The sequence below is a fragment of the Balaenoptera physalus genome (assembly GCF_965194825.1).
Source record: "Balaenoptera physalus genome assembly, chromosome: 9".
NCBI lineage: Eukaryota > Metazoa > Chordata > Mammalia > Artiodactyla > Balaenopteridae > Balaenoptera > Balaenoptera physalus.
In genome coordinates this window covers 44,450,856-44,466,928 of record NC_138888.1, presented here as the reverse complement: position 1 = coordinate 44,466,928, position 16,073 = coordinate 44,450,856, and the positions used below count along the sequence as shown (strand labels likewise).

The following is a 16,073-nucleotide window of genomic DNA, read 5'->3' as shown; positions in this document are numbered from 1 at the left end:
ACCTGGTCCTCATGTAGTTTATGATATGAGTGAGTGGGTGGATGGGAGGGGCAAAGAGCAACAAACTCAACAAAAATACACTAGGTCAAGTAGTGATAAGTTCTGTGGGGAATAGTCTAGATAGGAGATAATCAGCTCCCTTGACTAAGTCCAGAGGGGGAATATTTAAGGCCCAGCTCATAGGCAAAACATGTGACCAAAGGAGTGTCTATTTTGTGGGAGCATGTTGGTCAAAAGATGATTAATCAAGGGGCCCTCAGGATACTGTGTCTCTGAGTCTCATTTACTGTAGAAGAGCAGATTGCCTGACTTGGCTCTGACCCAATCACCTGACTGTCCCTTAATAAACAGAAAATTGTCCAAATCTTCCTGCCATTTCTATTTTCAGCCTGCCTGTTTCAGGGACTTCACCTAGACGTGTGGCTGGAGTGTAGGGTGTGTAATGGAATGGTGGTGGGAAACAAAACTGGGAAGGTAAACGGGGGTGCAGAGGAGGTGCTCCTTTCTTCCCCCTCCACTTAATTTTTTAAAACAACACCAATTGTATGAGCATTTTGAGTAATCCAGGCAGTTGGAATACCTTCCACATGGGAAAAGTAAAAGTGCTGCTTCTTTTCCATGTTTTATTGGGAAGTCTGTGCTGTAGAAGAATCATATGATTTTCGTGGTGAATCTCAAAGGAAACACAAATGATTTGGGAGGGGCCTTTGAGGCTTTGGTTTAAGGTAGATTTTCTTAAAGCAAGAGCTTCTAAAAACATTTCAGTCAGCCCATCACTTTCCAAATTAAACAATGAAAAGTGATTTTAGTATATATTTAGGAATTATTTTCTGAACAAAAAAGTTTTCGGTGGTTTAGGTACCTTCTTTTTCTTTCAAAGAAATAGTAACAACGGTACTGGAAATACCTTTCTGTCTGAAGGGAACATCTTGTCAATTTTCCCTACTTTTCCTTTTTCTCCATTTTTCAGCATTTATTATTTACCACTTCTAAAATTTTGTCCAGGATAAGAGACAACCGGTAAAATAAAAGAAATTCCCATTTATTGCGTTTCTGGGCAGATACTCTTGATTTCTTAGCTCCTTCACCCCACTCTCTAAGGAATTTGTTTTACTGACGGAAGGATGGACCCATGCCATTTATTAGAGCTCTGAGGAGAATTCTTGGAGCCCTTTATATAGTCCATATTTAAAGCTCTCTTCTTAATACAAAAAGAATTGAAGAGAGGAAAATGTGATTATTTTGAAAGATGAAGTCACAGAACTTTTTATCAAAGTTGAATATAAATTGCAATAACAATTTAAAACATTGCTATTACTGAATATTGCCCTTGGGTAGGGCAATACCTACCCACTTAGGAGATATAAAGAGATTATAAAAGTCGCTACTCCACCTGTCTTCCCCACTGGACTACACTCCTTGGGGGCTACATTCCTTGGACTACACTCTCTTGCTTATTGTATGCACATGGTTCTTACACAGTACCTGGCACATACATGGTATTCAAAAAATACTTGATGAATTGACTGACTGAATACATGAATGGAGCACAGAAGACTGTGGCCCCAAAAGACCTTAACATACAAAGCTCCAGCTCTTACAATGAGCTGACATCACTCACCTCCCACACACTAGATCCTAGAGCTGTTTCAACATTGTCACCTCTGGGCTATGTGGTAGCCCTAAAAAAATCAATGTTCAGGACAGGGTACATAAAAAAGACAGATGTTAACAAGATACACATACAGCTGCTATATGGCTGTTACACATGTGGCGGTCCCCTGTGGGATAGAAAGCCCAGATGCCAAAGCACAACTTAAAATAACACACCATTTGTGTGGGATGTTGTAAACCACCAGTTATCAACAGACTGTTGCTAAGCTTCAGCAGTTACCCATGAGGATGCCTTTTGAGTGCAATCCAGCAAGCAAGGCTACGCCAGCACAGCTGACTTCCTAAAGAACACAGGACAGTGCAGCGTGGGTGCAGGGAATGTGGGCAGGCAGTGTGGCTGGGAGGGTGGCTTATTCAGCTGGCTTTACAGCCACACCTACACACGTGGAGAGTCACACCTTGGCACCCCGGAATACACCAGACTTCCTCAAAAAGACTCTGGCAAGGGCTTCTCACTGCGGTGGCTTCTCTTGTTGCGGAGCGTGGGCTCTAGGCGCACGGGCTTCAGTAGTTGCAGCACGTGGGCTCAGTAGTTGTGACTTGTGGGATCTAGATTGCAGGCTCAGTAGTTGTGGCTCACGGGCTTAGTTGCTCCGCGGCATGTGAGATCTTCCCGGACCAGGGATCGAATCCGTGTCCCCTGCGTTGGCAGGCGGATTCTTAACCACTGTGCCACCAGGGAAGTCCAACATTTGCCTTTAATTATTTGGAATGTTCAAAATGCCACATTATAATCATTTAAACTATTAATTGAGTTATCAGCATAGTTATATCAAACCTATTTTGATATAGCAATTTTTTAACTTTAATCTTGTGAAACTGAAGAGAGTAAGCAAATTTTTCTTGTCAAAATAGATTTTTTAAAATAAGATAGACTAAAGGACATCCCTGTAATTTAGAAATTACTACAACTCCGTCAGAGTTTAGGATCCTTCAGGACAGCTTACAGAGTGTAAGATACACCATTAGAGCAAAATCAGACTTCTGTTTTTAGTTTCTAGTCTCATCCTGCACTCAAACTGTGAGTTATTTTGACGTTTTCAAAACAGAAGAGCGTCATAAAGGTAAAAACAAATTATTTACTAATTTATTCATATCCATCTTTAATTTAGTATTGTTTTCTGGACTTTGCCCTTAGTCATAGATGTTTGTGGTTTTTCAGGTGGTTGAAATTAATGAAGTCATTGTAAAACTAGTGTTTTTTTGTTGGCCAGCTCATACTTTCTACAAAATAAGCCCACTTATCACCCTCTTCTAAAGAAGACAAAGATTTGGCTGAAATAGTTATTAACAGGTGTGGAGATACAGAAGAGGCTACAGAATATTTCTTTCATAAACAATACATCTTTCAGACATCCAGTCGTTTGTCACTCATTGACTTTTTAAACTCCAGCATTACATGGAAGAAAAAAATGGAACTTCTGTCTTCTGTTTCGGCACATTTTAAAAATTCTTTGTTTTTCACATTTGATTGAATTTTGTCACTTCTTGGTTGAGTGTTTGTATTTTTGGAGACCATGACTGTTTAATAAGCTAGAATTGTGTATTATAGAATGTTAGAGTTAAGAAGCACCCTGAAGATGATCTAGTCTAACCCTCCCACTTTGCAGTTGAGGAAACACCTTGCTTGGCATTTCTTCACTGTAGTGTGGGTGAGGGCATCACCTAAATCATCACTGCCTGTTTTGACTTTTCTACTGTTAGTTGGATCAACCCTAGGTTGGGAAATAAGGTTTACAATGCCATCAGTCTGGCTGTTGGACTGTTCTTCCCCAGAATAATTTCAAGTGAGTTATAGACTTAAATTTTTGAATTATATTAATTTATTTCATTAAATAAAGATGGCTGATAGTTTGCTTACTAAACTTCCAGTTCTTTCTTTGGTTCTTGGTTAGAAGAGCAAGTTAAGTGTTAAGGCCCCATAGAGCACAGTAGCCTATAATATGGTGCCTTAGCGCCCTCTAGCACATCTCTGAGTCACCACTGTTGAAAAATCTTTTACAAAGTGTAATTGTGAAACTAAAATGTTCTAAGTACTGTGCTGGGTTCTTTACACTATCTCACTTTATTTTTTAATACAAAAATTGTATGACAAAGGTTGAGACAGCTCCCAGTCAAGGCCCCAAGACAATTACCACTTTTCTTGTGATTCTTAATCACTTCTTTTTCTCTAGAGTTTTGTCGCTTATGTATACATCCTCAGAAAGTAAAGTTTAGTTTTGTCTGTTTCTGAACTTTTTATGAATGGACTCATACTGAATATATTGTGTTTGATTTCTATTGCTCAACATTATGTTTTTAAGAGTCATCCTTGTTGTTGATTGTTGCTATAGTAGTATTTATTTACATTGCTGTACAGTATTCTATTGTTTGAATATTTCACAGTTTATCTTGTCTGCTGTTGTTGGATATTTGTTCTTTCATTTTTAACCAGTTTTCGCAGAATGCAAACAATACTACTATGAGATGTTTCTTCCCTGTTCACATGTGCATAACAGTTTCTAGGGTATATTCAGATTCCTTTTTCATGACTGTGTGGCAGAAAGAGAGTGGGATGAGGTAATAAGGGTCTGTCCACTTTCAGTGCGGATGGAGAGGTCCAATTTGAGAAATGGTCCTCAGGAAGAATTGAGCTGCACAGAAGATGGATTGTGGCATCCACAGCTGACCCTGAGTTTTCTAGCTTGAAAGACTGATACCCTTAACTGACATCAAAACTCTGGAGGAGAAATAAGTTTTAGGGAAAAGTGAGTTCTGTTCTGGGTTTGAGGTGACTGCTGGACATATAAGTGAAAATATCCGCTAGGCAATCAGAAATGCCTATCTAGAACTTAGGAAAAGGAGGAGCGGGAAATGAAAATTTGGAAATGGTAACATACAGGTGGCTGTCAAAGCCAAGGGAAAGGAGAATAAGGATAACTGACAACGTTTTTTGAGCATTTACTATGTGCCAGGCATTGTGCTAAGAATGTTACTTGTAACATCTCACTATCTAAACAACAACCCACTCAGGCAAGGTAATATTATTTTCATTTTACAGATGAGAGAATTGAGGCACAGAGAGGCCAACTGGCTTGCCCAAGGTCACACAGGTAGTCAGTGGTGGCACCAAGAGGAGATTATTCAGAAGTTTATGTGGAAAGGATTGAACTTTAGTGAGCACCAATATTAATGGTTGGAAGGCGAAGGAGCCTGGGAAGGAGACTCAGATGAAGTCATCAAGTTAGGAGGAGAGCCAGAAGAGTGTAATAAATAGTCAAACTTAGATTAACTTAATAAGGGAAGTACTGCAGGTGCCTAGCCCTACTGGGGGAGGTCAGGTAGCATACCAAAGTAGAGTCACAAATAGTCTGAGTCTAGGTGTCAACAAAACCTACTCAGGCTCAGTTCATTGCTTCCAAGAAAGGAAGTGAAACCTCTTTATGGAAGCTAATAATAAAATATAGAAAAACAGTTATTTCCCTTTGGTTGCTGTCTACAGCTAAAGTACAAAGAAAAATCTCTCCCCTAAGTAATTCAGTTATGTATGGGTATGGGAAGATGGTCGAGAAATGGGGCAGATAGTGGGGAAGTTGAGCACTACATTCCAGACAACTCTGCTGAGTAAACAAGCTATGCCGGGCAGGAAGGAGGCCAGGAGGAAGTCACGGGACAGTCCCCGCTCTGCCAAGGCCTGTGGCCCTAGCAAACATCCCCCACTGTGGTTTGGTGACGCTGATGAAAGTGGGTGGGAATGGGTGTCCAGGTGGCCCTACAGCTGTACCGGGACCAGCCCGATGGCCTTGTCCTCTCCCTGGTATTGCCCTATTCTTGTCTGGATAGACTTACCTACTGTCTATCACAAGGTTGGCAATTCAAGATGCTTTACGTTATTCTGAGCTGGGTGGCATGCCCAGAAGGGCTCAAGTTCTGAGCTGAAGAAAGCAGGCATGGTGTTGACTCTGCGGTAAGAACAGAGAATATCCAAGTCTGCTTCTTATTCATTCATTCATTCATTCACTGATTCACTCATTAGTCCCACAAATATTTATTGAACACCTATAATGTCCTGGGTACTATGCTAAGACCTGTGTGACCAAAAAGGGATTAAATCAAACATGGTCCTTGCCCTCATGAAATGGATAATCTAGTTGGGGAAATTGAAAGACATAGTAAGCAGCAAATAAAAGACTATAAAACTATCATATGAAATAAGAAAACAAATATGAGGCTAAAAAAGGTCAAGGGATGGATGGGGGAATTGAAAAAGAATGGTCACAGAAAAAAAAAAAAAAAGAATGGTCATAGAAGACATGGTAGACACGTCCCATGTCCAGTTCTCTTTTCCTCAAAGTCCTGGGAGAGGACCATACTTCTTCTTTCCCTTGCAGTTAGGTAGAGCCTTGTGACTAGTTCTGACCAGATATTGATACCGGAACAGGGCAATCCATAATAAAAATCTCCTTTGGTCTTCCTCACTACTTGTCCCATTTCTCCACCATCTTCCCATACTCACACATACGTGAATTACTTGAGGGAGGGATTTTCTTTGTACTTTAGCTGTGGGCAGCAACCAAAGGGAGAGAACTATTTTTCTGTATTTTATTACTAGAATCTTTAAAGACATTTCACTTCCTTTCCTAAAATATGTGGCAATAGCTTAGCAGTCCAGTGGTGGATGGAAAGCACGGAAACTGATCATGGAGGCTGGAGAGATGGCATTTCTTCTTATGTGGTTGTTGATAAAACTGACTCATGCCTTAACTTGGAAGGAAGATTATGTAGCTTCAAAAAATGTGACTCTAGGGAGAAAGATTGGAAAACAATGTTTCTAGTGTGTGTTGGTTGCTACTGGCTATGTCTTGGCAAGGCTTTATAAGCTAAAAAAGGAACTGGTTGATTTGTAAGCAGAAATGAACAGGAATAGAGATATTTCACAAAACTGGAAAACCTGATGAGTTTAGACTCCAAACACTAAGAAGGAAATTGAGGAAACCTCAAAAGACAAAGTCCATTAAAATAAACCCATGGAAAGGCCAAATTAAAAGTATGGTCTCCACACCTATTGGTAATACCTCTCAGTGAATTAAGGAACTTCAAGGCAAAGGTAAAATTAAGATATTCAATTGGATAAAGAGCCAGGACAAAGATCAAAGTACAATTTTTCTACAGAAAACTGTAGTCTAATGTTTACTCAGGGTACCTGTAATGGCAAGAGAGAGACAGATTATATCTATACCTATACCTATACCTATACCTATACCTATACCTATACCTATACCTATACCTATACCTATACCTATATCTTTACCTAGAGAGAGAATGGAGCAAGAAAGCAAAAGGATATAGCAGATCTGAGAACCATGTTTTGAAAACAACTGAGTATAGGTATGAGCAAATATAGTTTACTGAATAAAAAAGACAAGAAGCTTATGAAAATCTGAGAGACATTTACAGTCAAAGGAATCGTAATCCCAACTGCACCTGTGGTCTTTCAACGTTGTACAAGTAGCACATGGATGAAGAAAACTACTCAGCCACCAAGAAGGGCAAATGCGCATTAAGTAGTATCGAGCCAAGGAAGATAACAGAAGACCTTCCAGAGGGTCAAGTCATGAGAATCAAAGAACGTTTTGCAGTCACCAGGGTAGGGACCTCTGTGGTGTTTGCCCAGGAGTAATTCAGAATTGTAACAGGTCAGTCAGTGCCTGCCGCTCACGTCCATTTTTCCCTTTCAGGAAGGAGTGTTTCCTGTGGTTGTCCTGGCCCTGTTCCTCCACTAGGCATTGTCTGTGGCAAACGGATTAATCTATTACTGTTAATTCATAGTCTGGGGACCAAGAGGGGCCACATGAAGACCCGATGTGGAGACTATCACACACTACCCAGATATTCTGGACCGTGAGCTCCATGTCATGACCGGTTTGGACTTTCGGTTTGTTTCTTTTGGGAAGATTAGTGAGTTTCAGCCTCTCACCCACCTCCTTTCCTCTCCACCCACCTTTCCCCTCGGCCTTGTTTCTATTCCAACAGTGGGCACACAGAAGACTCTACAGAGCACAGCTGGAGCCTTGTCTGAAAGAGGCAGGTGGCTCTTTCCATCCTGTATCCCCCAGGCCTTGGGCAGACGCCACCAGATCCCGATCCCATCTTTTCCACTTATCCTCCTATTGATTTTTGACACCTTTCAGTTCTCAAACGGTTCTTTATCTTCCATAGTCTTTAAACACAGTTTCTCGCTAAGATTTATTACTTTCGGCAACAAGAGGTGAGTTATTAGGATTCTAGGTTCAGGGAGCAGCCCTTGATATGAGCCCTGTGTGCAAAGAAAGAGAAAGAAGAGACTGAAAAAGCCTCTTCCCAGAGTTGCTCCTTAGACTTTCTCATTACATCAAGGCATTTTATATTAGTTTTTTTTAATTGTAGAAATAACATATGCATGTGAAAAAATCAAATACTGTATATATATATATATATCTTAAAATGTTTTGCTTTATTTTTACACAAATGGATTGCGTAACATGCAGTGTTTTTGCTTGCCTTTTTCAATGACCATGTCTACTCTGTCTTTTCAACCATACCAGCACATACAGATCGACCTCAGTCATACGGATCTGCTTTGTATTCTATTGCGTAGATGCCCATAATTTATATATATAGTTCTCTACAACTGAACCTTATCTGATTGTGAATGTTTTAAATATGCAGCATATTTCATGTGATTTATTCTTTTAGGGAAGATCTTTCACAACAGTTTAACTTCGCCAATGAGTTGATTTAAATTTTTGAGATTTTGCAATAGTCACGTTTATAATTTGAAGAAACACAAATTTTCTCCTATTAAGTTATTTTCATTTTCTTTATCCTAATCCTTTAATCTTATTTGTTATTCATTATTATTATCTTTGGAAATCCAAATCTTTGGTCATAGTTCATAAACTAGCAAACGAAATTTGAGTTCAGGGGAACTAGGCTTGTGATGAAGCAAAGTATAAATGGTCATTGGCAGTGAAGCTCTATCCCATGTTAAAATCACCTCTAAAATGACTATCTGAATCGATGGGAAAACACAATTTCATGCGTGTTTTTTTTTTTTTTTAATAAATTTATTTATTTATTTACTTTTGGCTGTGTTGGGTCTTCGTTTCTGTGCGAGGGCTTTCGCTAGTTGCGGCAAGCAGGGGCCACTCTTCATCGCCATGCGAGGCCTCTCACTATCGCGGCCTCTCTTGTTGCGGAGCACAGGCTCCAGACGCGCAGGCTCAGTAGTTGTGGCTCACGGGCGCAGCTGATCCGCGGCACGTGGGATCTTCCCAGACCAGGGCTCGAACCCGTGTCCCCTGCATTGGCAGGCAGATTCTCAACCACTGCGCTACCAGGGAAGCCCTAATGTGTGTTTATCAAGATTCCTAATAGATACAGGTCTTAAGAACCATGGAAGGAAAACTAGGACCTTTAATAGCCTTTTATGGTATCAGATGATGATGATGGTGGTGACAACAAAGACAGGCCACATCTAGGTTCTCAGAGTTAAAATAATCATCTACCATAAGAAAAAAAATTTGGGGGGTGGGAATCACGGAATACTTAAAATTTTGTGATAGGTTTAGGAAATTCATGCTCAGAAAAGGGGAAACTAATCTATTAAAAGGTTACTTGAAATGTTATGGGACTACCACTTAGCAAATGACACTGCTGTGCTAAGGAAAAGTCTGAACTTTCCTTCTTTCCGCTTTATACTTCCAGAGGAAGAACTTTTATAAACATTCAAAAATCTTATTATATTAACAGGTCCCAGACTCTCAAATACATTACTTAACATAAACAGTATATTCCACAAATTACAGCATGCAGAAAGGTATACTCTTAAGATTCAGAATGTCAGATGTTCTAAATTTACGTGTTATTTTGGCATCCAAAGTTGTGCCTTGCATATTGCAGATACTTAAAAGATATATGAACCTTAATTTGATTTTACTCTCGTGGGTCCTGGGACCAGGATTGACCGCTGGAATCTAGCAGTTGTATTCCAAGCAGGACCATACAACTAGTCTAAGTTCTCATGAGAACTACAGAGACTAATGTTTGACACCCAGCTCACTTGAGGATGACTGCAAGGAACTTTCAGATTCACAGTGTGAATGTACACTTCCTTTCAAGACTTTCTCTTGCTTTCTTTTCCAAGAAATGTTTTGTGGTTTCTGAAACCCATTTCTGACACCGATAATAACAGTGTTGAGAAACAAAGTACTACAGTTCAACAAAACAAAACCAAACCCATAACCATTGGTTTTTCGCTGTGTTTAACATGAGAGTCTCTCACTCATTTCTTAAAAGCTAAAGTAAACTGGTGTTAAATTATAGGTTTTCAAAAAAAAAAAAAATTATAGGTTTTCAAAAGTGTAAAGTTCTTCCAAATATTATTTAGTGTACTCTCAGAGAAAATTCTTGACTCTTCTTGAATGACTATGTTACTCTATTTGCACTAAGGGCTGAACTTCTGAGCAATGTCCTCTCAGAACAGAGCCGGGTATAAAGGGCTGGACAATCTTCAATAGACCCAGAACTAGAACCACCCACTGCTCCAGAGGTGGTAGGGGTGGGTGTCCGGGCGCTAGACTCAAATCAGGGGCTGGGAGGAAATTCCGGCTGGCGGGCCGCAGCTGGACTCTAATAGTTATGGAAACCTGGAATAAGTACAGAAGGACCGTCTTATCTGGGAGATCTGTGATCGGGGGGAGCACAGTGGTGGCATCCCCAGGAGGTGGTGTTTAGAGACACAAGCTGACAGGATAGTAGGTGAGGATGCAGCTCAGTCTGTAATGAGTTTCTGGGGGCAGGATCATAAACCGCATACTCTGGTCTATAAAGCCCCTAAACCTGACCTTCCACCTGCAGCTCTGCCCTCGTGATGCGCCACCTTCCTTCTCACTCTCAATGCTCTCGTCACTCCGGCTGTCTTTCTAACCGCAGAATACTAAGCTCCTTTACACCCAGAGCCTTTGTCATTCCCGCTTCTGCTTAAATGTCCTCTCCTCATAGAGGCTTTCTCAGGACACTCTGTACCACATGATTGTATTTTAATTATCTGCATAACCTGAGGACATTCCCCCTCATCGTCTATATCCTCTCCACTAGAACATAAGCTCAATGAAAGCAGGGCATCTCTTGGTCTTGTTCCTTGTTGTACCCAATAACACCAGGCACTTTTATAGGTACCTAGCATATTCTGGGTGCTTATTAAACCTTTAAATGAATGACTGAATGAACAAATGAACTAATTAATAAATTGGTTAACAAACGAATTACTCTAGTCAGGATAGTAACTAAATACAAATGAAACCAAATCCTTGACAGCGGCCAGGAAGAAGAGGAAGGCTGTCGCCAGATGCAAATGTCTTAATAAATGAAGGGAATGAAAACAGATAGCAGGACTGAGGTGACGGAGGAGGTCATGCTGAACAGCTTGAGCCCTGATGGAGAATAAACTGTTAGAAGTGATGGAAAAAGCCCAGGTTTGGATGTAGTAGTGGGGGAATGCCAGCCCTCCCTCTTGTTCTGAGAAATGTGGGAGAATAAATAAATCTCATGCAAGAGAATGGAAGGGTATGTTTGAGTTAGGTTACAATTAAGGGAGATTTGGATAAAGCCATCTGCACAAAGGTTGTGATATAGTGGAATTTGTTCATGACGGTTATGTGGAAAGCGTGGAAAAGGAGGCAACACCTCAGAGGAGTAGGGTGGCAGAGGGTCACCCACAGGAAAAGGGAAGGAAGATTTTTTGCAGATGTGGGCTTACAGAGATGATAGTCATAGCAGAAGTGATTTGCCTCAAACATGCAACTTTGATGCAAGTTTACAGGAAGCCTGGCAGTACCTGGTCCAGCTCCAGAGAAGAGGGCCCCAACTGTCTAGCATGACAGAAAGGACCTTGATCTGAGGACAGCTTCTGAACACTCACACAGAGAGAGCAGCTATTCATCCCAGTGCCAGGTGGTTTTGTGCCAGGCACTGGTGGTGGGAGGGAGCTCAGGAGGCAAGTTGAACTAAGAAAAGAGTAACATGTTTCCTGCCCCATCTCTAACAGTTCATTCGGCTCTGTGGGCTACCTGTTCTTCCCAGATAAATAAGGCAAACCTAGGGGATGGGCTTGAGTGGCAACCAGTTGACTGCGACCTGCCCCCACAGACTCTGTATCCAGACACCCTCCTTGAAGTGAAATGGACAGCTAAGGGCACACGGATCCTCTGAAGGTCGTGGAGGATCATTGAGTCACTGAATACAATCCTTGATCTAAAATAGAGCATTCATTTGGATTCTTAAATAATGTACAACACAGTTGTCTGTTGTCTCCTCCTGAAGTTGCAAGGTGAGAGGTAATCCCTCACACTGAGCATTCATTAATAGGCACACCCTGTGTGTAAAAGTGCTTTACAGATGCTACGCAATTTACTTGTCTCAACAATCTTGAAAAGTGAGCACTATATTCTGCTTTTACAAATGAGCATGATGAGTCTAGGGGGAGCTAACTTATTAAACACACACATACACACACACAATGCACCTGACTTCACGCCCATGTTCTTTCAAGTACACCTCACCTCACTCTAGAGCCGCACGGAGTAAGGCTCAGTTTCACAGAAGTGGTTTTACCTTGTGTCCGAGAAATGCTGCTTTGAGAACACCGAAAGTAGAGGAAATACTGTTAGCTAGGTGTGGCTGCAGATTGAAATTTTTTGGTTCAACTAGTGTTTTTTGAGCAACTATGTACCGCTCTCCTCTGCTGATCAACTTGGTGGTCACTGAGTAAGGATTCGACAATTTTCTCCACGTACTGCCAGTGTTAGGACCCACCTGCGAGGAAAAAAAAAAAAAAGAGGCAGAAGTCAATACCGTCTATTCAGGCTAATGTCCTGCAGGAGACCAGGCAGAGGAGAGGACAGTGGCAGTTCTGTCCAGAAGGGGAACAGAAAGGAGACAGACGTCATGGACGTACTGGAATTTGAGCGGGGCTTTGCCACGATTTAGTTTATGAAAGAGAAACTGGAAATTTGCCCTTGAATAATGTTTCCTCTAAATAATCAGTTTTGTTTCGTTTTTTGGTTTTGTTTCGTTTTTTGTAATTGTTTGGTCTGCCTGGGAGTGGGTTTAGGAGCCAGGGTGGCTGCCATGGAGAAAAAGCTGGTGTTTTTCCCCGTTTACCCAAGTAAAAAGTATTCTTTTCATTTGGTGACTGCATAGGGTCATTAAGGGGAAGGAAAGTTCCCTTGTCAGTTAGGAGGAAACAAAACACAATGGAACAGGGCCTATCTTCCCTCAGAGTTCCTGAATTGAGGGCTAAGGGTCACCAGTACCTCCGCTTCTGGAAAGGGATGGGTACTGGGGAGGTCAGTGGTGTGTGTGTTTGAGTCTGCCATACCTAATCTGGTTGAAATAAGAAAGCGAAAGCTCAGGAAGCCCACAGAAGACCTCTTTCTTTTTTGGAAGGCGCGGCTTAGCAGAGCAGGGAAAACCCGACCCCAGACCCTCCCCAGATCATTCGAGGAGCCGGGCAGCGAAGAGGCAGAAGCACACGGGCCCGTCCACGGCGCCCTGGGGTAGGAGACCCATGGAGAAGTTTCGGGCGGTGCTGGACCTGCTCCTCAAGCACCGCAATGCGCTGGGTTACGGCCTGGTGAGCCTGCTGACGGCGGGCGGGGAGCGCATCTTCTCCACCGCGGTGTTCCAGTGCCCGTGCAGCGCCGCCTGGAACCTGCCCTACGGCCTGGTCTTCCTGCTGGTGCCGGCGCTGGCGCTCTTCCTCCTGGGCTACGTGCTGAGCGCGCGCACCTGGCGCCTGCTGACCGGCTGCTGCGCGCCGGGCGCGCGCACTGACTGCGGCGCAGCGCTGCGCGGGGCCCTGGTGTGCGCGCAGCTCAGCGCTGTCGCTGCGGTCGCGCCGCTCACCTGGGTGGCCGTGGCGCTGCTCGGGGGCTCCTTCTACGAGTGCGCCGCTAGCGGGAGCGCCTTCGTGGCGCGGCGCCTGTGCTTCGGCCGCAGCCCCGGCTGCGCGGCCCAGCTGCCGCTGGTGCCCTGTCATCAGGTCCAGGCGCCCGACGTGCAGGACCTGCAGCAGGATCTCAAGGCCCAGTCGCAGGTCGGGCGCCCGCGCTGGACGCGCTGTGGGGATCGGAGAGGGACGGGCTTCTACGGGGATGAATGGGGGAGGTAGAAATGCGTGCCCTTTCTCCAGACATACGACATCCGAAGACTAACTAGAATGGTTGTTGGCTTCTCATGAGCCGATAGGCATTCCTTCCTTCCTCCTCCCTCCCTCCCTTCCTCTCTCTTTCTTTCTTTCTTTCCTTCTTTCTTTCTTTCTTCCCTCCCTCCTTCCTTTCCTTCCTTTCTTTCTTCTTCCTTTCCCCTAACCCCCTTCCTTCCTTCCTTTCTATCTCGGTGCTTTTGCTTTTCTTTTCTTTTTTAAATTGAAGTACAGTTGATTTACAATATCGTGTTAGTTTCAGGTGTACAGCACAGAGATTCAGTTACACGTGTGTGTGTATTCTTCTGAAGAGTCTCTTCCCTTATAGGTTATTACAAAATATTGAGGATAACTAATGAAAGGGAGAAAGGCACTTGGGCACTCGTATAGTGTCAGGCATCCACTCTGTACCAGTCACTGTGCTGGGTCCTTTACTTCCTTTATTATTCTCTTTTGTCTTTACAGCGAATACACCGAGTCCAGGTCAAGTTGTTTGTCCAGTCAGAATTGTTACAGTTAAAATGGGTCTGCCTGGCTCTAAAGCCATCACCCCACACTACTTCTGGGCTTGTAAAGCTAAGAGGTTCTTGGAAATGAATGTTTGTTTCATTGGATTTTCTGAAATTCCACGTTTTGAGTTCCAGGGATTCGACATATAAACTCCTCCTTGGGCCCCTGACATGCCTTGGAAAATGACTGTCTTGTCAAATGAGCACTTGTACTGAGGGGTTCGAGAGGTTACTGCCACTTCTTTCTCTTAAGGGATTAAGACCTAAAACTGTTGCTTGTTCATCATCGTAACTCTGAGTAGTTCAAACTTTATCTGAGGATTTAAAAATTTCTAAGAAAAAAATGTGACTAAATTGCTACTTTGTTGTGTTTTCCTAAGGTGTTGGGCTGGGCCTTGATAGCAGTTGTTATCATTGTCCTCCTGATTTTCACATCCATCACCCGATGCCTATCTCCAGTTAGCTTCCTGCAGCTGAAATTTTGGAAAATCTATTTGGAACAGGAGCAGCGGATCCTTAAAAGTCAAGCCACAGAACACGCAACCGAACTGGCAAAAGAAAATATCAAGTGTTTCTTTGAGTGTTCACATCCAAAGGAATACAACACTCCAAGCATAAAAGACTGGCAGCAAATTTCATCACTATATACTTTCAATCCAAAGGAACAGTACTACAGCATTTTGCACAAATATGTGAACAGAAAAGAGAAGAATCGAAGTATCAGATCTTCCAAAGAAGATGCAGTGGTTCCTGTTCTTGGCTTTGTAGATTCATCTGATATCAACAGCACTCCAGACGTATGACCTTATGAATAGGAAAAAAGTTCTTTTGAGTTATTGATTCATTAAAAAAAATAAACATTGGTATTGTTTATGACTCTTTTTTTTTTTTGGTCTTCCAAATTATGGAAACATAGCATATTAAATCAAATAAAAATTTAGAACTTTATCTCTTTATTATATTATAAAAAAAAAAGGAAGCAAGGTTAAATGGTTCACTCAAAGTGACAAGCTGGAACTAAATCAGAATTTTTATATCCCTAGCCTAGGGTCTTTTTCACTGAAAAATAATGCTGCTTTCAAATAAAAGAATTTAGCAGCAAAAACAGCAAAAGAACAATTGAACTTCAGACCTTGCTTTTAGGGTATCTGATGTTAATTTCAAATTCACTTTCATGCAGACAGCACATTGTTTGGAACTTTAAAATACTGGCATTTTATGGCTACTAAAACAAAATACAAAAAAAATCATCATGAAAAGGGAAGTACATTTTTTTTAAAACAAAATTTGAAAAACTATGATAATTGCAGGCATAACCTGTATTTAGTTTGTAGGATCAGAAGGAAATTTTTAAAGCTGTTTATTGTGGTAAATTTCAAATATACACAAAGGTAGAAAGGATAGTATTATGAACCCACATATGGTCATTACACAGCTTCAACGGACTGGGGAAGTCAGGTAAAGCCTACACCATACAAATAAATATAGAAATACAAATTGTGAGCTGATTTAGATTGAGGAGGAGGGGATTGGGGAGGTCTGTGAGAAACTGAAATCTGTAGAGTCAGAGAAGAGCATTTCAGTTTGCAGAACAGTATGTACAAAGACTGAGGTGAGGAAGATCTTAGTACAGTCAGAAGCCTTAAAGGTGACTGGAGAAAATGTGA

At 42.0% G+C, this 16,073-nt stretch overlaps 1 protein-coding gene across 1 annotated transcript; it reads left to right on the top strand.

Moving 5' to 3' along the window:
* Nucleotides 1–10,059: 10,059 nt before the first annotated feature.
* Nucleotides 10,060–15,349, top strand: CALHM6 (calcium homeostasis modulator family member 6). The gene is made up of 2 exons (XM_082475739.1): nucleotides 10,060–13,789; nucleotides 14,787–15,349. Exons 1-2 carry the CDS (start codon nucleotides 13,262–13,264, stop codon nucleotides 15,207–15,209), a joined length of 951 nt encoding a protein of 316 aa, XP_082331865.1. The 5' UTR covers nucleotides 10,060–13,261; the 3' UTR covers nucleotides 15,210–15,349.
* Nucleotides 15,350–16,073: the final 724 nt, after the last annotated feature.